This window comes from Cyprinodon variegatus, unplaced genomic scaffold, assembly GCF_000732505.1.
Source record: "Cyprinodon variegatus isolate N-32 unplaced genomic scaffold, C_variegatus-1.0 Scaffold21, whole genome shotgun sequence".
Lineage (NCBI taxonomy): Eukaryota > Metazoa > Chordata > Actinopteri > Cyprinodontiformes > Cyprinodontidae > Cyprinodon > Cyprinodon variegatus.
Window position 1 is genome coordinate 1,206,184 of NW_015150474.1, and position 23,799 is coordinate 1,229,982.

General features: G+C 37.6%; 4 protein-coding genes across 5 annotated transcripts in view; 3 read left to right on the plus strand and 1 right to left on the minus strand.

Annotated features, from left to right (window-relative positions):
- Positions 1-365, minus strand: part of diexf (digestive organ expansion factor homolog (zebrafish)) — an 8,004-nt gene extending 7,639 nt beyond the window's left edge. The window contains exon 1 of the mRNA XM_015390008.1: positions 218-365. Within this exon, the coding sequence (XP_015245494.1) occupies positions 218-318 (101 nt within the window). The 5' untranslated portion in view covers positions 319-365. The remainder of the gene's footprint in view (positions 1-217) is intronic.
- Positions 366-3,570: 3,205 nt separating this feature from the next.
- LOC107094579 (glutaredoxin domain-containing cysteine-rich protein 1-like) lies at positions 3,571-4,237 on the plus strand. The gene is made up of 2 exons (XM_015390292.1): positions 3,571-4,057; positions 4,147-4,237. The coding sequence occupies exons 1-2, from the start codon at positions 3,653-3,655 to the stop codon at positions 4,183-4,185; spliced, it is 444 nt and encodes a 147-aa protein (XP_015245778.1). The 5' UTR covers positions 3,571-3,652; the 3' UTR covers positions 4,186-4,237.
- Positions 4,238-8,093: 3,856 nt separating this feature from the next.
- Positions 8,094-17,744, plus strand: LOC107094475 (transmembrane protein 151B-like). Its single transcript, XM_015390079.1, has 2 exons — positions 8,094-8,733; positions 14,783-17,744. Exons 1-2 carry the CDS (start codon positions 8,656-8,658, stop codon positions 16,190-16,192), a joined length of 1,488 nt encoding a protein of 495 aa, XP_015245565.1. The 5' UTR covers positions 8,094-8,655; the 3' UTR covers positions 16,193-17,744.
- Positions 17,745-19,791: 2,047 nt separating this feature from the next.
- LOC107094892 (chromosome unknown open reading frame, human C6orf203) lies at positions 19,792-23,716 on the plus strand. Of its 2 annotated transcripts, XM_015390782.1 has the most exons (5): positions 19,829-19,899; positions 20,752-20,778; positions 21,158-21,578; positions 22,822-22,894; positions 22,976-23,716. In XM_015390782.1, exons 1-5 carry the CDS (start codon positions 19,881-19,883, stop codon positions 23,156-23,158), a joined length of 723 nt encoding a protein of 240 aa, XP_015246268.1. In that variant the 5' UTR covers positions 19,829-19,880; the 3' UTR covers positions 23,159-23,716. The 2 variants fall into 2 exon arrangements, with proteins under 2 accessions (XP_015246277.1, XP_015246268.1); XM_015390791.1 differs by lacking the exon at positions 20,752-20,778 and having other exon boundaries at positions 19,792-19,899; positions 22,976-23,713.
- The last annotated feature ends 83 nt before the right edge of the window (positions 23,717-23,799 follow it).

A 23,799-nucleotide genomic window follows, 5' to 3' on the forward strand; every position in this document is an offset into this window, starting at 1 on the left:
CCTTTATAAACAGAGAGCATTAAGCGTCTGTTTGTTCCTTGAGGTTATTAAAAAACAAACTCTATGATTTTTTTCAGGTATTATTTGTCTAAGTTTACTGCAGAACCGCTCCATGAATTACCAACTAGTTTTAAGGTGAAAGGCGCCTGTGTAAACTGACATCAAAATCCAGCTCTTCTTTAGCAAAGAAAAGGCTTTTCTCTGATTTAAAGCTTACACATCGTGAAACGGGTGCTCCTCTCCAAACTCCTTCAGATGTTTCTTCTGTTTTTTGGACAAATTGGTGAAAAGCTGTTTTTTCTGCCGCCGCTTCCCCATGTTGTTATCACACGTGTGAAGCACGCAGCTTCTTCTGTGTTTGTTGTGCTTGAGTTTGCTTCTTCATCGCCCCCTACAGGAGGAGAGGGGTACTACAGGCTTGTTCCTGTCAGGAGGATGATTTGATTAGGCTGTTTATAATCACTTTTGTTTGTATTCTATTGTATTTATTAAGCAGTAGACTTTTTTTATTTAAAGTTAGCGATTTAGAGGCAGAAACAATCTATATGATACTTTGTCCAATATTCTGCTGGGAAGCGATAAATCCTGTCCTTCATCAGTAAGGTGCTTCTTACCCTAACATTGATGCAGAGCATCATGGGAAAAGGATTCTCTAATAGCGGTGGGTTATTTTTAGAAAATACTTCAGCAATGGTTTAGGGATCTATTGGCAAAATAGTTTGGGCTTAGTAGAAAGGGAACTTAATATTCCAGATAAATTGGTCCTAATCATATCCCCATTCTGTGTTTTCTCATTACTGTGCTAGGTGGCTTTAGTCTTATTATTTGTATAACTTTTTTTACAATTAAGAAAAATGATGATTAATAATTCTTAATTTCAGGTGTTTAGAACTGATCCCAGCTAAAGGGTCTCTGTTTCCCCTCATTCCCTTTAAAAAGTGACTATATTTACTTAGTTAAGTTAAGATCTGGGATTTAAATCTAAGATTATAGACCAACTAATCATCTTACAGTGGCTCTTTAAAGGATTGGCAAGTAAACAGTCTTGGCTGTATTTAAGCTATTATTGTCTTAGTGTCTCTAGTGGTTTGGGTTAATCAGTTTGATTGATTGATTGACTTTATTGATCTCACAGTGGAGAAATTTACTCGTTACATCAGCTCAATAGTCCAAAAGAAGAAGGTGCCAAAAGGAGGAAAAGATGCATGGGATATATACAGTATATAGAGTGCTAGGGTTATTGCACAAGGTATTAAATGGGTATTTATATAGATACTTCTATTTATAAAAACACTGTTTTCCCTTATGGTTAAGACCAGAGGTTCCAGTTTATAATTTTCTGATCTATGAACATACACTATATTGCCAAAAGTATTTACTTACCACATTTTTTTAAATCAGGTGTTCCAATCATTTCCATGGCCACAAGTGTATAAAATTAATGATCTAGCCATGCAGACTGTTGTTACATACATTTTTAAAATAATGAATTTCTCAGGAGCTCAGAGAATTCCAACGTGGGACTGTTTTAGGATGCGACCTTTCCAAAAAATCCAGTTTTGAATTTTCCTTGCACCTAAATATTCAACAGTCAACCGTCAGGTGTATCTTAAGAAAATGGAAGTGTTTGGGAACAACAACAACTCAGCAATGACAGAGCCAAATAACGGAGTCGGGTCACAGAAGCTGAAGCCCATAGTAGAAAGAAGTCGGCAATTTTCTGCAAAGTCAATCACTATACAAACATCATGTGGCCTTCAGATTAGCTCAAGAACTGCATGCAGAGAGTTTCATGGAATATGTTTCCATGGTCGAGCAGCTGCACCCTCTACACATCACCAACTGTTATGTAAAGTGTTTGATGCAATGATGTGAGGCACGCCGCCACTGGACTCTAGAGCAGTGAAGACACATTCTCTGGAAGTGAATCTGGATATCTGATGGACGAGTCTGGCTGTGGAAGTGGCCAGGAGAACGGTACTTATCTGACTGCATTGTGCCAAGTGCAAAGCGTGGTTGGGGAAGCATTATGGTTTGGGGTTTATATTTTTACAAGAGCTGGGCTTGGCCCCATACTTCCAGTGAAAGAAACTCGGAGTGCTTCAGCATACAAAGACATTTTGGACAATTCCCTGGTCAATACTTTGTGGGAACAGTTCAGAGCTGGACCCTCTTTCTTCCAACATGAATGTGAACTAGTGAACAAAGTTGTTGATATCAATTGTCATTGACGTAACAGGACAAAAACAACTCCCTTCTAAAGTCACACCCCAACAACAAAGTTTATTAAAGGAAGTAGCTGGCATTCAACTTCCTGTTGGCAGAGGCCTGCGCTAGTGAAAAGCCTAGACTAAGTGCTTCTCAGCTGAAAGCTACGCTGAGTAGCAACCAAAGATAGTCTTGGTGAGATGAAGCTTCATGAGGCAATTTGGACAAATTTCTTCATCAAACAGATTTCATGAATCTCCATGTGAACACGTCACCATCTACTGGCATGACTACAGTTAGCTAATGTTATCTGTGATGTTTGAAATTTTTTTCTTGTTTTCTTTTCTCATTTAAGTGCCTTTGAAGGGCAATGATGAGCAAAATGTAAGGTGTTAGTAATTTGTATTGAAAAATATATATTTTTTCCACAGTTTTTGGTTTAAATCTGCTTGGAAGTTATATTTCCAACAAACCTTTTGTTGAAACAACAGATTTAATTGGGAAGTGTTTTTACCTAATCTGTATTGGTAGATGAGCAAACCAATACAATTGGTTACTTTGGCCAAAATACTGGTTAAGTAGTATAGCAACTTTCAAAAGACATGACTGGGTCTCGAACCAGTAACCCTTTGCCCAATCATAGGCAAACTCTTAAAGCAGACACCACTATAACGACTTCTTGGAGGTCATTTTGATCTTGAGTTTTTACTTATTGCACTGTCCTTGGACAGAAATGAGAGGAAGTTCACTCTTTAGATGACAGGCAACCCCTGACATGGATTATATTAGGAAGCTTTGACACTATGAGCTCCAGCTTTTCTTCTCTAGACAAACCGTTTTCTGGATCTCATGAAATGATGAGAAGGAGGATACATCAGTGAAAGAAAAACATATTCCATTCCTCTGTTTTCTATGTTTGTAGCATCTACAGAACCTTATGGTCTGTCCTGTCCTTCATGTTGTTCTTCAACAGAAGCTCTTAATGTCTGTATAGATTAACTTTCTTGCCAGTTTTGTGGCTATCCTAACAGCTAATTTTTTTATTTTTTTATTTTCTTTAGCTTAATAACATAAAAAACTATTTTTTTTACTCAGATAACTGGTGCTAAATGTTCATGCAAAGATCAACTAAGGCCACCTGTTGGCTTCCCCTGACTTTGCAAGTTATCAGACCATAGAGGATCCGACACAAGGTGTGTGCTAACCTTGATCAATTATTGAACGCCTTCATATCATTTTACAGTCTGTCCATTTTAGCTGTTACCATGACACAGGCACATCTATTATTGAGTGTTTGGGAGCGTAAAAGTTGCACTCAGAGGGTTTTTTTCAGTCCTTGGAGGATTCTTGTGTTGGATAAATGATTGGACCACCAATGACTTGGGCTGAAAGGGCCCCTTTTCTGAATGGGAAGTGATGTGTATAAGTGTGTTCTTGGACTTTGATGGATGGGCCAAAGCTGAAAGAAATGAGTGGTAAAACTGTCCGGTTCAGAGTCGCGTCTGCCAACAGTGGCCGTGTGCTGGCCGAGGTGTTCAAGGATGAAAGGACCTGGTGCAGCTCGGTTTCAGAATCTGCAGACTCGGATGGCACCGGCAGCACAGAGGCAGAGCAGGGAGGTCTGCCTCCGACCAGTGAGGCTAACAGGCACCTGAACGGCCTGGATGCTGCCATGGACGAAAACAACGGTGAGTCCGACGACCTGCTTCTGTATGCCAGTGTCAAGAGGGAGATGCTGTTCAGCAACAAGAGGGTCAATATCTGCAGTAAGAATGGGACCATCCGAGGGGTGAGGAACAAAGTGAGCGCAGGTCAAGTTCTTTTCAACAACCTCTCTAATATGTACTCTGTAAGTTGATCTAACATTATTCTTCTCATTTATGCCCATAAGTTTGTTTAACTCCATATGGAAATTACCTTTTTATTCTTTTATTAAAGGGTCGTCATCAGAGGAGGAGGCCCTGGGAAAAAGAGTGATGATTCATGTCCCCCTAAAACACCTTTGACACTTCTTAAGAGACTTATCTGATGCCAAGAAAGGAGCCACTATTGAGTTATTATTGTGGAATGTAAATTTTTAAACAAGATAAGAGAAATCAGCAGAATCAACTTTAAAAGAAAGTACATCAGTTTTCAACTCTAAGGTCTGTCTGGTTTTCATCAGTTTTTGCTTTCCTACATAAATGTCCAGGATGACATGCATACTATCTGTTTATTAGCAACTGAAAGCTAAAATGGGAAATCTGTAAGGGAATAAAAACAGAAAAACAAAGTAAACCCCAGTTGCTTTATAGAGAAACTTTGGGTTATTCTTTTTCCCAACATTTCAGGCAGCTGGGCTCATGTTTTTACTTTATATCTCCATCTCTCCTCCACAGCTCTTCAACAGTTGGCATCAGGTGTTTGTACTGATGTTTTTTTGTGGCTCTGTGCACCATGACAAAACTTCTCTCATTTGGTCTCATATGTACAGAGGATATTTTTCCTGCTTAATTTTCACCAGTCTTTAAAAAAAACAAAAAAAAAACATTAATATTCTTCTTTTCTGTAGAATTAAGGAGTTCGATTTTTTGTAGAAGTCAGCCGAAGCATATCCAGATACACAGCCTGTGCTCTCCAGATCAGCACAATGACTGCATTTCTGGATAGATAGAGATGTTGACACTGGTAATGAGGAAATGTGTTTAACAGCACCTAATTACAAGTTTCCCTCCTAAAAACCCATGGAAGTATTGAGGCTGTATGTTAATTTATGTTCCAAATATATTGGTTAAAATCCTAAGATACAAAGAAATTCTTGATACTTTTAATCAGAGTAATAAAAGTATTATTTTCTCAAATAAATATTAACCTTATACATCTAACAATCAAACAGTGAGAAAATATTTTATGCTTTCAATGGGCTTTAATGGTTTTTCACTAATAAACCATACATTCATATTGACATATATTAATATTGATAATTGACAGCTGTGTTTTGTTCACTGATGTTTCATTGGACTAATGCTAGAACCTCTTTAAAGGTGTAATTTGTTTTAATACACTCTAATCTATAGATGAAAAGGAAGAATTGTTTTTCGTTTATGAATTCTCCTTATCTTTATGATGCTATCTACAAATATTCATACCTGAAAAGGATTGAGAGATAAACAGATATTCCAGTAATCACCATCTCCACTATCTGAAGAGTCATTATATTGGTCATAATATTAATATTGCTAAATAATAACTCAACATATATTATTTTCTGGAAGTTGAACAATGTATCCACATATTTTGAGTGATATGAATATTTCATAAAAATTGTTATTTCCAAAGACTTTTAAACCTTTTAAAACTTTTGTTTCATTCGGTTATTTTTTAAATGTATCTAAATTCTTCTCAAGGCTTTTCACACAGCAAACAGCTCCGACGTATAACAAGTTGCATTCATCAAATCAGTTTGATCTGATGCAGAGGCTTTTAATCAAAAAACAGAAGGCCTTTTTTGTATTTTACTGTGCTCTTTTGTAAAATGTGACCAGGGAGTCATGAGACTTTGTCATACAGGATCTAGTTGATATGTGAAATGATTTTATAAACATTTTGTAATCATGCTGGATAAATGTAAAAATGTATTTTAGATTGCTTAGAGTTTCCACTGGTTTAGTTTGGTGATTTATTTTCCAAAACACACATTAAGTTCATGTAAACCGATGTTGTCAAAAGGTCTGTTTTAGAAATGCATTGTTTGAATGAGTAATTACAATTAAAATTTGGTATAAAAAATAAAAGAGCAAGAAGATTAAGTTTCTTGTCATTCATTTTAAGCATTCTTTTATAATCAAATTAAAAAGAACCCACCAGTTAAAATACATCGATCAGAATATTTTCTTTACACAGATGGCCAATAAATTCCTGTTTTGATCAAAACATGATAGGAAAATAAGTACAGCTACTAGAAAGACATTTTCAAACTATCGTGTTGAATTTCATTTTGTTCTTTACTGCATTTAGAAAATGTCTAAAAATGTGATCATTCAGCCATTAAATGTCTTTCTCGTTTCTGTATAACCTGTGATAATAGGAGGCTCATTTTGAGGGATTATAAGAAAAGACATTACGGTACAAAAAAAACCCTACAAATCCTAAACATGTGGCAGCAACCTCCTATTTGATTCTTTTAATGCAAAGGAGCAATGGATGATCTCTAAAGTCATCATCTTATCTTTGCCCTACTGAAAAAAAGAAATGATTTAGGTACTTGAATCTCTCCTTCTCTTGGTCTGTGCTTGATGTTTGAGACATATAATGATGATTACTCTTGTAAAATGGATAAACACACATTCTTAATCTTGAGTATTTCTCAACATTCATAAGGAATTAATTAAAACAGCAGAAGAAGCCAGGAACTAAGCACGAACCAGGGGATCGGTCACTGAGATGATTTTTGCACCAAAGGAAGAGAGTTCAAAAGTTATCTTCCAGCTTCAGCTAATCCATCAATCAGGCTCTAAATCTGGGTGCAGTGATAGCTTTAGACCTGAACCTTCATAAAGACAGTGACAAAGTCAGTGTTCTAACTTCAGGATTAAAGGACTAATGATTCAGTAAGGCTTTGAAAAACTAGTTCATGTGTTCATCTTTAGTAGAATTGATTACTGCAATGGCGTGTTGACAGATCTGCCTAAAAAAGTGAATGAGACAGTTGATCCAGAATGCTGCTGCCTGCGTCCTCACTAAGTGGGGGACATCAGCCCAGTTCTCAGGCTGTTACCTTAACTTGTTTTTTGTTTTTTTTAACTAAATGAACTGCAGCTAAGTGGGGATGTGAACAGAGGTCAGAAAAAATGATTTATGGACACATAATGAAAATTAAATAGAAAATTATTTAAAAAAAACTAATCAAATGTGTATTTTAACTAGTACAATTAATAAAAAACAATAATTTAAAAGTGTGAACCAAATGAAACAAAATGTGCAATAAAGCCAAAATCCTCAAATAAAGGTCCTTCAATAATAACTCAACAACCCCACCCCCATCCCCACCACCACAACCTACACCATCGTAGCATCTCCAGACTTCCGGCATCACATTAACGCAGAGCCTACTGTGTATGTAGTATACAACTATATACTGTATGTTGCATATAGTATATTGTATGTCTTATATTGTATATAGCTTTGTCAGAGTGGGGGTGGAGGTTTGACAGGACTCAAATGCAGAACAAAGCTTGAGGTGGTTACTTAAAGGTTTTAATGATAAAAGTTTAACATGAGCAAAAATCCAAAAATATAAATCCACAAAAAATCCCAAAAATCTCAAAAGCAAGAATACTCACAACAAGAACGGTGCAAAGTAATGATCACAAACCAGCAAAGAGTGACTGAACAGGAGGAAATTATATGGGAGAGAGAAACGAAGACCAGGCTAATTAGCAGATTGGGAGCAGGTGTGAACAGAGTCAAGAAGAGAGCTAGGGAAAATGAGACTGACACAAGAGGGCAAACAGGAAATATCTGAGAACTCAAATACAATCCAAAAATATCTAGAACAAAACAATCTAAATAAGACCAAAGAAAACTCAAAATAAAACTTGGACTAAACCAAAACCATGACAGCTATAGATTCTGCATTCTGTATGTATATCTATTTTGTCTGCAGCATCAACCAAGTCAAATTCCTTGGCGATAAACTTTATTCTGATTCTGATGTTAGTAATAGTTAGGTTAGGGTAAAGGTCTCGGTTAGGTAATATAAAATGAATGCAAGTCAATGAAATGTCCCCCTAAGTCACAAAAACAAGCTGGAGTACCCGGAGAGAACACAGACATGCATGAGGAGAACATTCCATGCAGAAATAACCCAATCGAACCCATTGAACCAACTGCCTTGATCTTTCCGAGATTTTTTAACAATTAATTCTCAGCAATAACAACCAAAACGCGTAACATTCATAAGGAATGAATGTCTGTGTAGCGATTTTTTTCTATTACTGAAATCAGTCTAAATGTATTTATATTAAGCTGCACCTGTAATAGGTGAATCAAACTGGATCAGAGATGGGGATGGGCGTTCCCTTTAAGTCGCGGATTTATGCAACATCATCCCACCTGCCTCAGCTGCAGGCAGCCGTGGACATCGGACCCCACGCACCGTGGATCCAGAGCGGGCCCCGAGGGACAAGGCACCATACGTTGGTAATGACGACCAGCTAATCCTGCATCATCTCCCATCATGTCACTGCGGCACTAACAACTGAGGCGGGATGCTGCAGGAACACCTCCTCCTCCTCCTCTCCATCCTCCTCCTCCCTGCCTCCACAGGAGCGCTGTTGTTTTTGGACTCTCCTGTCGCTGATGTCCGATGCAGAGACTCGTATGGGATGAAAGACTGCAGAGGAAGATAAAAAAGCAGCGAAATCCCTCTTTGGTTCCTCTCCACGCCTTGTATTGTTGTCGGTCACCATGTCTCCCCCAGCCTCTGCTGCGACAGCCAGTGAAAGCAGCACCACCACCGTCTATGAGGAGGACACCAGGGAGGAGGTGAGAGTCTGTTTTAAACCGTTTTAATGAGCTTTTGGGGCTTATATAGCATATGCATTATCTACAACCTGCAGATGGAACCATGAATATTTGTTAAATCGACTGGTTTCCATCAGTGGAAAAGAGTGTAGGTATTCAAGTACTATATACACCTGCATGTCACCTGTTATTTGCTGTTGAAGGCCTGTTGTTTCTCAAAAACTACAGTATGATCATTAAACTCACATTGCATGTGTGCATCCTTTTTGTCCAGGTATCTTACTTCAGAAAAAACAAAGTGCACTCTGTTATGCACAAGTATTGAAAACTAATAGATTATTTAATTTATTTTTGTTTAATTGGGATTTAATGATAGATTAAATTCCAAAGAAAAGTTTTTTTTTTTAGGGCAATGGCTTAGTCAGTGTGTCAAATAACAGATTCTCAATTGGATTTAGGTTGAGGCTTTAACTAGCCCGTTCTACACCACTTCATTGCATCTAGTTTAAACCTCCAGGTCAGTTGTTCCTGGGCCCTGTTAAGGCTCCTGTATGGAAGATTTAATATTATATATATATATATATATATATATATATATATATATATATATATATATATATATATATATATAAATATTATACGCTCAGACAAATGAGCAGTAACTGATTGGTCACTTTAATCTATTTCTTTCTTCTTTTTGTTTTACCTTTACCGTTTTATTTCAACATTGATTTAAACTACCTTTAACCTCAGTTGTGTTGCGACAGGTTCCCAGTTTTAGAGGTGTACTGATTGTTTTCTGGCCGACAACAGATTTTCAGAAAGCCTGACATCCTGATTCTAATTTTGACCGATACTGGTATTTTATTATAGTTTTATAAGCTCACAACTCACTCTAAATGTTTCCATCTGATTTAATGGAAGAAAAAAAACTACCTGTGAAACAATAAACACTGATTTTAAGTGCAAAGGATAGAGCTTTAGAACGAACGAAAAGTAATGAGCAATGACATTGGTTGTTGCAGTCAGTTTTGCATCTAAAATCAGTCCACTGCTCATAATTAAAGGAAAAGTCCGGTCAGCAAGGAATAATCAATGGATTATTAGCGATGCCTAAGACTAATACGTTTGTGGTGATCGAATGAATTTAGCGTTAATCAGTGAAAAAATAAAAATAGTAATTTTCATCGTGATCACTGAGTCTGGAAGCGGGCATTTTTCCCCAAATATAGTAACAACTCACTCCTCACATTTTCATGCAGTGACATCACGGTGCGGTAAGCCGAGCGCCATTTTCCTGCTTTACAAGCAAAATCAAGGGAAGCTACTAGATACATCTGCAATCAATAACAATAATTTAACATTTTGAGAGGACTTCACCATTGAAATTCGCGAGAGCTATAGTAAAACTGACAATGCCCACATGATGGCATTTGGATTTTGTAATACATCACTAAAAGAGAAAAAAAATAATTATTTATTTCACCTTTCCGATTCCTGATCCTCCAAGGACGGGTTTGTCATTGGATTTCCAACTTGGAGAGGGAGGATTTGCGATCGAACTTCAGGCCAGAGAAAAAACATAATATGTAGCCAACATTTCGAAGAAGAATGTTTTCAAGATGACTTGGATTATAGCGCTTTGTGAAAAACACCAGATACAGCGCTGGGACTTGATCAACAGCCGATACCGCACCGTGACGTCACAAATCGGTAGGTGTAGTGTTCTTTGACAAACATGGATGTCTCCAGTAAAGCACAGTCAAATGAAAACTTTTCATTAAAAACACATATCATTTATTGAACAGTATGTAATAATTTATTTCTAATTAAAATACTTTCAGAAGTTTGTATTCTGAATATGGTTGGACATTCGACATTTCCTTAAGAAACTCATGGCCAAATAGTTTTTGTAACCAAATCAATTAAGAAATCAATCAATCCACCAATAAGTCAGTCATCTGAAAATGTTCACGTCCGGAATAAAGATTTGGTATAAAAAAATAAGCAAATTAAGATGACTTTTTCAGAATATACATTTTTTGTGGTCCAAAAAATCTGGTTTATGTTGACACCTGGTTTGAATGTAACCCAGACTTTATAGAAAGCGATGATAAGATTGAGGGCCAACATGATCTCTGGAATAAGTTCTAGATCTGACCAGAGGTTTCGTCAAAGTGATTGCTTCTAGAGCAAGTGTAGAGTGGTGAGGTAACCGTGGACAGATTCTCAAACCACCTCAGCTTCTTGGCCTTATCTCTAGGACAGAGGAAGCTCATTTTAGGCTCTTTAATCCAGAACTCGTGGATAAACCCGTGAACGGATAGCTTTGGTTTTTAGCTCAGCCTCTTTTTTTCACCATGACAGATTGGAGCAGCACCTCCATTACTGCAGACAAAGCCTCAATCCCTTCATCTCTTCCCCTCTACATCCTGCCACCACTCATGAATAAGATGGCATGAATACTACTGATGAGGAATTAATTCCTCTGATTAAGTTGTGTTGTAGCAAAGACAAAATTATAACCTGCTGAGGAGAGCGGCTCTACCGTACCAGGACTGTGAGAGAGACTAGAAAAAAGAAACATTGTGGTAATCGGTAAACTAAAGGAGTGCAGTAAAAGATTTACAGAGAAAAAAAAAACCATGAAAATATCTAAAACGAACCATAAACAAAAGGATAAAACATTAAAAGGTCACAAAAATAAACATATGTTATATCTCAGTGGTCACTTTGACCCGTGCCTTCAGGTCTGCCCTTTTTCAAAGAGCTTCAACAAGTATTGCAAACAATCCTCTGGGGCTTAATGTTTTGCTGCATTCACTACCTTTATTTGACATTAATCAGGCTAGAAAGATTTAAGTACACACAGAAAGTTGACTGGGGCTGGGAATCGAACCCGGGACAGATAAACGGAGGAGTGATGGCCTCCAAATATGCTTGTGCAAATACGGAGACATAGGGCCATTTAATTCAATTAAAATTTAAAAATACCTCATTAATTATTAAGAAATATTAAATTTTTTCAGTAAACATGTCACTTTAAATTTTTATTTGACAAGTTGATTTACGTGTTGATAGCTGAAGGCTGGAAGGATCTTTTGTTTTGGTTTGTTTTGCTTCGGATCTGGAGAAGCCTCTTTCTGAAGACAGTTTGTTGTTTAAAAATCTTCTTTGTGAAATAATCTCCAGAGGTTCCAGAGTAGTTAAAGATCCAAGGTTCTAAGGAAGTACAGTCTCCTCTTTCTATTCTTGTGGACAACTTTCTAGCCTCCTCTGCTTCTGAAAACTACAATCATCTCCCTTGTTTTGTTGACATTAAGGATCTGATTATTCTTTCCACACCATGCCACAAAGCGCTTCGCCAGCTATCTGTAATCAGCTTCTTGTCTATTTTTCACTCACCCAAATGTCTGTAAAGTCATCTGAGTATTTATATGGATAACAGGACTCTGTCTGGTGCTGGAAGTCAGAAGTGTACAGTGTAAAATGGTGAGAGTACTGTCCCCTGTGGTGCTACTAATTAATCACTTCATTATACAGTTGACCATTCAGTCTTGCAAATTATGGTGTAATTGTTAGGTAGTCTTTGAAGCAGGTGTATGATGGCATATTCAACTCCAAAGCGTTAAGTGGGGGTTTTGATAGTTGCTTGTTTTTCTTGCTCAGCTGGACCATGAGTTGGCAGGAATTTGCATGTTTTCTAAGCCACGCTCTTTTGTTTGGGCCACTTTATAAGCATGGAACTCAACGCTACTCCAGACATTTTGAATTGAGAGCACTTTCTGGATGGGAAGCGAAACGTCTTCAACCTTGGAAAACAAAGTCTAATGGTTTGTTTTTTACTTTTTGGAAGAGTTGGAGGGAGGTCTCCCACGTCACTAGAACTGTCTCCTGGCTAAAGTTGAAGAGGTGCTATAGAATCCCACAGAGCTGCTCTGCACAGGCCGTCAGGACTCTGGGGCTGACGCCATCAGGCTGTGGTGACTTATTGTGATTCAGTCTCTCTAATTGCCTTCTCACTTGACTTCTAGAGACAGGGAGTTGGAAGAGGGATGAAGCAGCCCAATTTTCCAACTTTATTACATGACAGAGGTGGAAGTTGAAACATTTGAGTTATAAGAGGAAAGCTTTGGGTCAAAGGAGGGCAGGATTTCAATTTGATTTTGGGCAGGAGACCACATCCCAACTAAAGAGGCTCCATTCGATTGTAAAAGAAGGTGACAATGTAAGCTGCTTGGGTCAGTGAATTCATTGTCATATTCAAGAAACCAGATTAAGATGAACTGAGCTTAAGGACAGGAAGCATCATCCTGTTTGAAGTATCCATCATAGCAGATGAGTGTAATTTCGTTATTAAGGGTTGAATATGATCGTCAACAATACTTAGATTCAGTATTTAAATTATGTATTATTTATTAAAGGCAATAAGTATCAATGCTTTTTAAAATGTGGTTTATACCTTGTTTGCTTATTCTCTGTAAAGCAGTGTGGTTTTCTGCTACTTTAGCCAGTCTGCTCTATTTTGTAAAGCAATAAGAGTTGGTAGCCCAGAAACATGCCCATTCTTCTCTAACGTCTGTCGTAAACAAAGCATAACCATATAACCGCTATTCACTAGATATATTGTCTTCTTTTGGTCTGTTTTCTTTAAACCTTAGGTGGTTGTNAACGTCTGTCGTAAACAAAGCATAACCATATAACCGCTATTCACTAGATATATTGTCTTCTTTTGGTCTGTTTTCTTTAAACCTTAGGTGGTTGTCAGTGTTGGGTAAGTTACTTTAAAAATGTAATCCGTTACATTCACAAGTTACCTTGTTTAAAATGTAATTGTAGTGTAACTTTTTCAATTATTTTTAAAAAGTAAGGTAACTAATTACTTTTGATTACTTTTTGATTACTTTAAGGTTTTAATGAGTATTGACCCATGTTCAACATTTAATTTTTGAGAACTGAATGTGAACCTTAAAAAAGCACTAAGCTGAGAGGGAACTGCTGACAGGCAATCACAGGATGTCCATAAGAATAGATGCCAGCACCAGGGATGTAAGATTTTCTCAGACTCCTCTCATCGGGCCATACTCTTTTCTGTTCCTCCCCCAGGCTCTACCATTTACGCAGTTTGCAGACTAACACAAGCAGGTTCAGAAATCACTTCTTTCCTACAGCGGTCATAGACATCGATAAACGTTTGTCATGCATCAACACCAAACAGTCAAATATTAGTAAATCAATACGCTTCGTCTATCAGTGAGTTGCACTTACCTCTAAATGTTTCCTCTGGTTTGACATAGATCGCTTCGACGAGGACAAGTTCTTGATAGCCGGCAAACACTTCTTGCACTGCACAGTTAAATTTGAGCCATTTTCACAGATGTAAACGAAATGCTCCTTAAATTTCCAGTGCTGGACGGCTGTCATTTTTGATGCGCTGCTTGAGCTGAAATAGAACCGTCCGCTCGCTTGCTATTCCTCAAGGAGGCTCCACCAACACAGGATGGATCATCAGAGTGGCAAATATGATAAAGACAAGGAGCCGTAGCGGGAAACGGCAATACAGGGCGCGAAGCAATAAAAATATCATTACATATTTCGCAAAGGGTTTTCTTTATATTTAAAAAAAAAATTTAACTAAATTTGTCATTTTTAATATTTTCGGAAGTAACTGTAACTGAATTACATATTTTCTCATTGTAACTGTAACGAATTACAGTTACTCTTTTTTTGTAATTAAATTACGTAACGTCGTTACATGTAATCCGTTACTCCCCAACACTGGTGGTTGTACATGAAAATACCAGTAGATGACACATTTTGAGGTTGTTTATTAGTGTAATCCACTTTCTTCAGCATTCAGAACTTCTCCAAGTCACTGTCATCAGGCCTAGAAGTCTAAATATGTTGCCTTGCAGTCGGGTCTTTATGTGATTCTTCTTGTGTTCACAAGCAGCAGAACAGAGCTCCCTAATAGTGTGACCAGTAGATGTATAACATACAGAAATTTGAAACAGATATTAATATTTTACCCCACGCCTCCGTTTAATGTTTTTTTTTTTTCTTTTTACAGCAAAGACCCCTGAAGCAATCACTGAGCAAGTCTTTATGTCGTGAGAGTTTCTGGAAATGCCTGCTCCTGTCTGTTCTCATGTACGGCTGCATGGGAGCTATGGTCTGGTGCCACGTCACCAAGGTGACCAGGCTCACCTTTGACAGCGCCTTCAAAGGGAAGTCCATGATGTACCACGACAGCCCTTGCTCTGATGGATACATCTACATCCCCCTCGCCCTGTTGGGTATGCTCTACCTGGTGTATTTAGTGGAGTGCTGGCACTGCCACGTGAAGAATGAGCTCCAGCACAAAGTGGATGTTGAGAGTATCTTTGAGCGCATCCAAAGGATGCAGCAAGCAAAGCCATGCATCTGGTGGAAGGCCATCAGCTACCACTATGTGCGCCGAACTCGACAGGTAACTCGCTATCGAAACGGAGATGCTTATACCAGCACTCAGGTGTACCATGAGCGTGTCAACACCCACGTGGCCGAGGCTGAATTTGACTACGGTCACTGCGGAGTCAAAGATGTTTCCAAACAGCTTCTGGGCCTGGAGAAGTGTCCTCTCACTAAGATGAGATTTACCAAGTGCTTTAGTTTTGCCAACGTGGAGTCTGAGAACTCATACCTGACTCAAAGAGCCAGGTTTTTCACCGACAATGAGGGCCTGGACGACTACATGGAAGCCAGAGAGGGCATGCACCTGAAAAACATCGACCTAAAGGAGTACGTCATGGTGCTGACCGACCCGGAGCACCACCCCTGGTATCTGTCCCAGTATGTGTTCTGGTTTGCTTCCTTCCTCACTTTCTCCTGGCCTCTCCGGGTCTTCACTGAATACCGCACTGCTTATGTTCACTATCGTGTTGAAAAGCTTTTTGGTCAAGATTACCTTCCTGTTACCCCGTGTGACGATCGGCCATATTGGCGCCGCATCCCCCGTGTCAACACCATTGACAGTACAGAGCTGGAGTGGCATATTCGCTCAAACCAGCAGCTGGTTCCCAGTTACTCAGAGGCCGGCCTAATGGATCTGGCCCAGTGTCCAAACAGCTTCAGCGGGATCCGTCAGAACTGTGAGCGCTGCCACCGGGCCATCAGCTGCTCCTCTGTGTTCTCCAGGAGCGCTCTCAGCATCTGTACCGGCGCCAGCTCCCGCATCCCATTCAGTGGCAGTCGCTTCTCTCTAGCTCGCCGTTACGGCTCCCAGCGAAGCTGCCTCTGGAGGAGCGGCAGCTTGGATGACCAAGAGAGCCCCAGCGAAAACACCCGGTGCCTGTCAGAGCGCCTCGCCACGGACGACGAGGAGCCTCCACACTACGACGACGCTCTATGCTACCCGGTGCTCATTGTCCACTGTAGCGAGAACTGCCACAACCACAGATCTTTCCACAGAAACGGCTCCTGTGTGGAAACGTCCTTATGAGAAATACATTGACACCTCTGTAGCATGCATTCACAATGAATAACAGAAAAATGACTGAGTTCTCATTACGTAAACCGCCAAAGCAATAAGAGCGGTCTGCTGGCGTACAGTAGAAGAAAGAGGAAAACTAAATCAGATCAACTTCCAATGGCAACCAAGGAGACAAAGACTGTTACACTGTCATCACCATATCTAAGATTTGAACACAACATATGAAGCCTAAACCTTCAGTTACCTCATAAGGCGGTTGAGATAACTCCAGTCATGTTTCCTCATAGATGGATAAAGTGGGGGTGAATTTGACTTGCAGCTACAGCAATAACAGTGACAACAACAAATGAGGAAAATCCAGTAAAGACAATGTTTATGCTCATCACAGAGATGCTGATCAATAAAAAAAAGTTCCAAAATCACCAAGACAACTTATCACTTAGAGATAAAGCATTTCTCATTCTTCTAAAGTGCTGTAATTCATGTTGTAAATCATCATCATCATCATCGGTTTTCCAGAAAGCCTTTTACATCCAGACAACATTTCGTTGTTGAGCAGCTAAATGCAATAACACAAACCTCTCCTGTAAATTCACAATCATCCATATTCAAACAGAAATACATAGTCTGAATCATTTTTGTTCTAATTATAATTTCTGCTGCCTACTGCCACGACTGAAGCTGACAACTTGTGCTACTAACCAATCAGGTGGACAAAAAAGACAACAAAAAAATGGTTTACCAAAAAACCATCAGCACATTTGAGCAGATGGATGTTATCTGTGAGCCAAATCTAAGCATGGTGGAAAGATCTTAACAAGATGAAAGCCATGTCTAACATTGCATGATCTCCTACTGCTAAGACACTGTGTTAAGAAACCATAAAATGTACATGAATGTAAACCACCAGCATTATTAACTGTATGTCCATTCTGTGTGCATAGTGAATGAATAATACTCCATTTCCTACATGTAAAATGGGTATTTTACAGTCTGATATAACAAGAAAAAACAAAGATGCACTATAGTGGTGCGGATGGAAACTTTTTTTCAGTGTTTCAGTGGGTTTTACAAACTGTTTATGCAAAAAAAAACATCAATGCACTTACATTAAGACATGCAAAAATCAACAAATCATACAATATGGATTAAACAAACCATCTTATACAGATATATTGTATGCATTCTACTACATAACAGCTTGTTCTTTCATTGTTTTAAATAATGTAGGGACATCAGTATTATGCATATGATGCAACTAGACACTATAACCCGTAGTGGAGCAGAATGTTGATGAAAATTATTTACACACACACAAAAGAAGTAAATATTCTAAATTGGCAGTGTTGATATAATAAAGTGGGCTGTATTTATGAAACAGATTCTCTTGTCCAGTATATTTGAATTTGAAATAAGGTCAGCAAATGAAAACTGCAATAAATGTCCGGGACTCTCCCGTTGTGTGGTTATAAATAATGCTGGTGCTTTTATTGACCGGTGGGTAATTCAAGACTTGTTTTTTTCTTTTATCCCCCAGATGGTTGTATGCATCAACTAAAAAAAAAAACAACAACAAAAAAACCCACCTTGACTTACTTTAACAGCTTAAAAAACATTCATTTGAAAGCAATCACTGAACCAATTTTTTGGAAGAATAATGGAAAAGGAAACCAGTCAAGGAAAAATATCCAGGGTTCTCAAATACCATTATGGTATTTGAGTTTAAAAAATAAAAACACAATTCTGATTATTTTTATTTGTTTCTAACAGGCAAAAAAAAAACCAGTGGATTTGTATATTTTTGTGAAAGTTTGGGGTTTAATTGTGCAATACATTTGTACGCAGAAATCAAATTTCCAGTATTCAATATTCCACCAAACATCTACCTCAAATTTCAAGACAGTTCCTGTCACTTTAAAGGGCTCAGACAGCTGCAATAATTAACTTTTTTAAATTCATTTTTGTGTGTCCCTTACATTCTACACATATATTCACCAACCTCTGTAAGCATTAGTGAACAGGTTGCTTCAAAATAATAAAAGCAAAGAAAAACAATTGTATTGCAAATAGTAGACTGTTAATGAACACAGTGTTTAGCTTATCATACTGGTTTTCCAGTTACCGACTAGAAAATGTCATTAAAAAAATCTATGTTCCTACTTAAGAGGTAAAGAAGTAGCCACAGGCTTCTGCTAGTTAACTGTGGTTTCATCCATACAATATTAATAGTTAGGGATGCACGATATAATCAGCCTTAAAACTGAATATCGGACATGGGCCACCCCACCGATATTTAACCCGATATTTGATCAGCTTCTGAGTTTCTAAAGTCTAAAAAAATAAAATAAAAAAATACTACTTCTTCTTCTTCCTCAAAAACTTCATTTCACAGACTTAAAAACTTCTAAAGACGAGGGAAAAAATATTGATACATTAAAATATCACAATATCTTCATATGCTGATATATTGCCATTTAAAAACACCATATCGCGAGAGTTTGTAACAGAACGATGAAATTTCACGAGATTTTGAAAGTAAAATAGATCGATACCGCGTTTTTAAAAATCAATTTGATATCAGCATATGAAAATGTATTGGAGTATATTATTTTTCAAAGTGTCAGAAATGGATAACAAAACTGCTATTTTCCATGACTACTTATTTTTGTCCAGCTTTAACATCGGTATCGATATCGGTTATCGGCTACATGAGTTTTAAAATATCGGCATATCGGATATCGGCCAAAATCCCAATATCGTGCATCCGTATTAATAGTTATTCTCTATTTCTAGTGGATAAAAATTTTAAATATTGATTTACTTTGTAAATGATTTGAATTTGTTGAACAGAAGGCTTTCCAGTTGTACTTTTACCTCTTTCTAAGAACCTTTGGGATAAAGTGTAAACGAATCACCAAGGAATTAATAAAACTCAAGCCGGCCAGTAACAGGAAAATGTTTTTATAATGTGTTGGAACAACGTTACTTTAGGGAATCTAGTTTAACATCAGCTGATTCCAACATGCTCAACTAAAAGCTTCTTCTATTAACAAGCAAGATTCTTGTGCAGAAAAGGTTTTGCCATCACATTAGACCAATATAAAAAATCTCAAACATGAAAATATATCTGTGTAGTATGCTGACAAGCCAGGCCTGTGCAAAAAACCTCTACCAGTTATTAAAAGAATGGTGGTCAAAAATCTAACTATAATTTAACCAAAAGCAAGTGCTTACAACTACAGAATTTAAAGATAGACCTCATTGATCTCCCAGTAGAGAAATTTACTAAACTCACTAAATTTGATCCTGTCTAGATTACAGATATCCATACAAATTAATAGATGTGCATCCAGTTTTGTTTTTAATTATCATCAAAGTTGCATGTTGTATACCCTGTCAATTTAGTGCATGACTGTTGAAAAAATAATTGGAAACTAAAATAAAAATACATAATATGTCCATGATCAGTTTCTAAACGTCTGACTGCACGATCTAACCTAAATAGTGGAGAAAATAAACTAAATAAATTAATAAAAAAATAACGATCTATTTGGGTTTCCAAATATTTTTTGTCCTGCAATAAGAAAACAAGACGTAGTTACACTGTGATTCCCCGTCCAGGCGATAGGGGGCAGTAGATTTAATACTGCTTCCACACAAACATCACTCTCACAAAAAGTCGACGAAGTCCAGAGGCATGAAAGGTTATTCCTTAGGTGAGTGTGTGCTACAAAAAAACAGTTTTGTTTTAAACTATTAGAAAGCTTTTAAATTGTTGTATTAATGCTTAAAGCTCCTGGATTGTTTTAGTTGTAATTAACGTGCGCTCCACGTGAAGAAGCGTTAAGCTATCCTTGCCCACTTCCTGCTCAAAAGGATTTACTTAACATCATGCAGCTGTGTTGAAAAAAAACTGTTGGATTTACTGGGGAAAACTACACAGGCTTTTTGCAGGGTTAGAAATCGCAATATAACAATTTATTATCGGTTGTTGTTTTGACGGATTGCTAATATAGTCAACTTCCGGTCGCAATTCAAAATAAATCGATGAGCTTTTGGTATTTGCTTTTAACGTTAGTATTTTTTGGTGTATAATTATTCAACATTTGGTTGAGATCTCTAAAGATTTTTTTGATAAATTATTTTGAAAATATTTGAAAAAAGTGACACAAACCCTGTTAGAAATATGCGAGGCTTTTATTTTGAAGGAATGGTATGCATAGCTCTTTATCCAGCATTTTTCTGTAGCGTTGATGTAATTTACAAGCTTCATATATATATGTATATATATATATACCGGTATATATATATATATATATAATTAAATGAAACCTTTTCATGCCTGAGAGCATAACAAAATAATAATTAATGTGGAGATGCTCTGACCCAGTCATAAAGCAATCAATTTGGTTCTGATAAACTCAACTCTTCTGCTTGCTCTTTCCAGCATCTAAAACAATAATCTTAATGACAAAAATATTTTTTTGCTGCCCAATATATATTGTATGAACGGATGAAATTATGGTGATAAAGATTTTTTTAATGTGATTTCTTTTGTGCGTACACAGCAACGGCAGGAGAAAAATCTATCAAAGGTAAACACAATAAAATCTTTTCTTTAAAACAATAACTAAACACAAAGCAACATTTAAAAAGTTAACAAAAAAAACGTATTGAATAACAGCTAAAACATTCATGTTCAACTCGTGATATGGAACTAGTTTAAGAAATATTGGCTAAAGTTTGGTGGTCTGAAAGCTCAGAATATGATCCTCTTCAATAAAAACAAGCAATTACATAAACTGGATCCTCATATGGACAGAAAGCCAAAGGAGATATGGATATTCATTGAAAGAGGAATTTATAAAGATGAAAACTAAGTGTTTCAGCACACATTGGCTCCTACAAAACCTGGTTAGTATGATTATAGAATTTCATACTGAGATCATTTCTGAAGTTGTGTTTTTTTTCCAGTTACTGGTTGGAGCGCCAGCATGCAGAGTCTAGTGCTGCAGGTAATTGCTATGAAGCAGATTGGACGGCTGAACCCTCGTCACCTGCTGGCAGCTGGTTATGGCACAAGGAGGACTGAGTGGTGCCCCAGGACAATTCATACCCGGCAGCTGTGGGGTTGCTCGACTTTCCCCAGTCTAGGTGGTCAACGGACCGCCACCAAAACCTGGTCTTTGCACCAGCTGCGTTTTAAAAGCAAGAGGAAATCCCCTTCACGCATGGCACAGGAGCAGGAGGAGGCAGAGGAGGAAACTGACCCAGAAGAGAGTGATTATGAAGATGTAGATCCTAATTTACCAAGGGACTATAAAGACATGGAGAAATATGTACCGTCTTTCCGCTATGACGTCGTCTTAAAAGCTGGTTTGGATTTGGCACGCAAGTAAGTCACCTCTTAATTTTGGATATTTCATAATTCTACCTAAGTTTGCAGAGCTGCTTCTGATCCATTTCTTGTCAAACTAATTTAAAACATCTGATGATGTGAGCATTGACAAAAAAAGCCAGACACAACTAAACCCTAACCGCTCAACTGATACTAGTTCATCAGAAGGGCTTAGCGCAGTTCAGTTCTGGCTCAGTTCATAGATAACAAAGAACGCATGAGCAGACCATGTCATTTCCTATTTAGTCAGCTTCTAGTAGTGTGAAGTAATGCACATCAGTTGCTTGCCAACCACCACAAAATAGAAGAACTGTAAGCAACAATCGAAATCTTCTCGACACTACATTTTTAAAATGGCTTCAAAAGAACGTGGTGCGGCCTGGGATGACGCTGAGACTGAGGCTGTTACTGCAATTTGGGCAAGGACGCTATCCAGGAAATGTTGGAAAGAACAAAAAAAAAATCACGCAAGTTTTCTTACTAGAGAGCAGTAGTACCGCCGACCGTCACTAGGATGCGAGGAACTGTGCCACTGTGATGTGTAAATGGTCGTAAGGAACTGAGCACGGCATGGTCAACTGATCCAAGCTCGGTCCGAGCTCGGCACGAATCGGTTTTCAGAGGGTAGCGTAAATGGGACTATTGTGTTTTCAAAGAAAATGCTGAAGTTAAGGTCAATTAAAGGTCCCATATTATGCAAAATTGGTTTTATTAAAACATTTTTAACAGTCATATGTGTCCCAAAGCCTATGTATGAGCTTCACAACAGAAACATTTTTTTTAGCTAATGTTTGCTGAAAATGAACTGTTTTAAATCAAACCCGTTTATGATGTCCTAAGTTTTTCAGAGTGGCCTGTAGCAGCCCATCGGTCAAGACACAGCCTTCATCCAATGTGAGGGGTGTGGAAAGCCAAAACAGAATAAGGAGAATTTTGGTACATTCTGTCTGCCTAATCTGAGAGGAATCTTCCTGCACAAACAATCAATGCATTGGCCTCATTGTTAATATTTTTTTATTTTCAAATGAAGCATAATATACAATTGGCTAATTATTAGGAAACGTTGTGAGGTGGTTTTAAACAGGCCTGTCATGCTCTAATACCATCCGATATGATTTAAGCAGAGTGCTGGCTTTTTACATAGGACCAGGCTGGTTTGAGGCTTTAAAAAATGTAATTTTTATTTGATTTCAAACTTTACAAAAAAGAAAAAGCAACACTAACTTTCTTCTCACTACAGCAAAATCGAGGATGCCTTCTACAGCAACAAGCTCAGACTAAATGGGCAGAAACTAATCAAGAAAAGTAAAACGGTTGGTGGCACCTCCTTATAAATGTTTTCTACAGATTTCTCTTGGCTTTAGTAAAAACTGAAACTTTTCTTGTTTATCCAGGTTAAAGTTGGGGACACCTTGGACCTTGTGCTGTCAGAGAACAACGATGCGAATACCGTTACATTGATGAGAGTCATTCTCAGAAAGGTTTTAGGTGAATCTAATGATGGAGATAAGCACAAAGTTTCCATAAGGAGGTGGAAAAGCCTTGAACTTGCAAAGGATGAAGCCTTCAAACCATGAACTTGTCCTGAAAACCTTAGAGATCAGTGAAAGTTAGCTGAACTTCAAGATGATGGCTCCACTAATCTCATGTATGCGAATTGTGAGAGAAAAGGTTGGAAATGTACCTTATTTTATTCAATAAAAGGTGCATTTTGAAGGTGTGAACCTCAGATTTGTTGTACTGTTTTCTTTATGCTTTTATGGAGGACAGGCACACACTGATCAGGGTTTAGTAGATATTATTAAGGGCGTTGCTCATATCCGTTGTGTGGGAGCTAATCTAGAGGGTGAAAATGTCAATAAGACATCCATCTTGGTTACAAATTATAGAGCACAAACAATCCTGAGACTGAAAGTAGCTTTAAGTGATGCCATTTTTTGCACAAGCCAAAAAAAAAAAAAAAAATGCTGTGGAATAATGTAAAATTATTTTTAAATGATCTAATAATTAATATGGACATAAATGTTATGTTTATACTGGTAATTATAAAGCAAAAGGTACAAATTGGTAATGTAATGTATAGAATATAAATACATAGGAAATATTAGTCAAGAATAAAAAAAGGTACAAATATATATAAATATATAGATATAGAAAATTGTGCGACAATATTCCCTCTATTCGGAGAAGATAAAAAAAAAAAAAAACTATTCTCTTC

Bases quoted from the DNA above. Each gene is read 5' to 3' on its own strand.
- LOC107094579 (XM_015390292.1), top strand. From the start codon at position 3,653: ATGGATGGGCCAAAGCTGAAAGAAATGAGTGGTAAAACTGTCCGGTTC. The intron at 4,058-4,146 runs GTAAGTTGATCT...CTTTTATTAAAG, and splicing joins ACCTCTCTAATATGTACTCT to GGTCGTCATCAGAGGAGGAG.
- LOC107094475 (XM_015390079.1), top strand. From the start codon at position 8,656: ATGTCTCCCCCAGCCTCTGCTGCGACAGCCAGTGAAAGCAGCACCACC. The intron at 8,734-14,782 runs GTGAGAGTCTGT...TTCTTTTTACAG, and splicing joins AGGAGGACACCAGGGAGGAG to CAAAGACCCCTGAAGCAATC.
- LOC107094892 (XM_015390782.1), top strand. The intron at 21,579-22,821 runs GTAAGTCACCTC...TTCTCACTACAG, and splicing joins GGTTTGGATTTGGCACGCAA to CAAAATCGAGGATGCCTTCT. The intron at 22,895-22,975 runs GTTGGTGGCACC...TTGTTTATCCAG, and splicing joins TAATCAAGAAAAGTAAAACG to GTTAAAGTTGGGGACACCTT.